This window comes from Orycteropus afer, unplaced genomic scaffold (assembly GCF_000298275.1).
Source record: "Orycteropus afer afer isolate SDZICR_OR568_19922 unplaced genomic scaffold, OryAfe1.0 scaffold00319, whole genome shotgun sequence".
Taxonomy (NCBI): domain Eukaryota; kingdom Metazoa; phylum Chordata; class Mammalia; order Tubulidentata; family Orycteropodidae; genus Orycteropus; species Orycteropus afer.
This window is the reverse complement of record NW_006921906.1, coordinates 2,514,881-2,515,745: the sequence shown is the minus strand read 5'-3', so window position 1 is coordinate 2,515,745 and position 865 is coordinate 2,514,881. Positions and strand designations below refer to the sequence as shown.

Here is an 865-nt window from a genome sequence, read left to right as displayed (position 1 = left end):
ATTGACTCATGTCACTTTAGTATATTTCACTGTACATAAATTGTATTTCAATAAAATGCATTAAAAGAATATCTGTATATATGACAGAGCTAACAAAGGGCAAAGTTATGATAACTTCTTAGCCATAGCCAACCACCCTGAGGAAGTGAGTAGTTGGACCTGTGGGCTCAGGGGCCACCAAGCTCAATTGGTAATAACATACTACACAAAAACATTGGTCTACATCTTACTTTCGTGAGTAGCAACTGGGGTTTTAAAAGCTTGCAAGCTGCCATCTAGATGCAATGATGCATCTCTCCTTGTCCAGAACAAAGAAGAATGAAGAAAACTAATGACACATGAAAACAATTAGTCCAAGGGACTAGGTGACCGTGCAAACCTCGGCCTATATGACCCCTGAACAGAAGAACTAGGTAGTGCCCGGCTACCACTGTCAAACACTAAGAAAGGGATCAGTGCGGTAGATCCTGGATAGAGTAGGAGAACAATGTGAAACAAAACTCAAAATACTAAAAAAAAAAAAAGACCAGGTTTACCAGTCTGATAGAGCCTGGTGAGATCGCTGAGAGCATGGCCACTAGTTACCTTTCAGATCAGAAACCGAACTTACTGCCATGGCTTCTCGCCAAAAATTAAAAAGGCAGATAGGGTGAACCTTTACATCAGATAGATACACACTTCAGAACAATTAATCATGGGAGAAAAGAAGGGCAATATTCACACAGGAAGACAGCTCAGAGGGCAGGAATACATAGGCAAGAATGACACAGGGAAGAGGTAACTACAGGGAGGAAGTGGAATTTAAAAAATTTTTAAAAGACTATGAAAAAAAATAGTTCATCAAGAACAATTTTTTTCTGTTGTT

General features: G+C 39.4%; 1 protein-coding gene across 1 annotated transcript in view; it reads right to left on the bottom strand.

Moving 5' to 3' along the window:
• Positions 1–865, bottom strand: part of MPP7 (membrane palmitoylated protein 7) — a 388,287-nt gene that overhangs the window by 241,216 nt on the left and 146,206 nt on the right. The window contains exon 4 of the mRNA XM_007951924.2: positions 586–655. Within this exon, the coding sequence (XP_007950115.2) occupies positions 586–655 (70 nt within the window). The remainder of the gene's footprint in view (positions 1–585; positions 656–865) is intronic.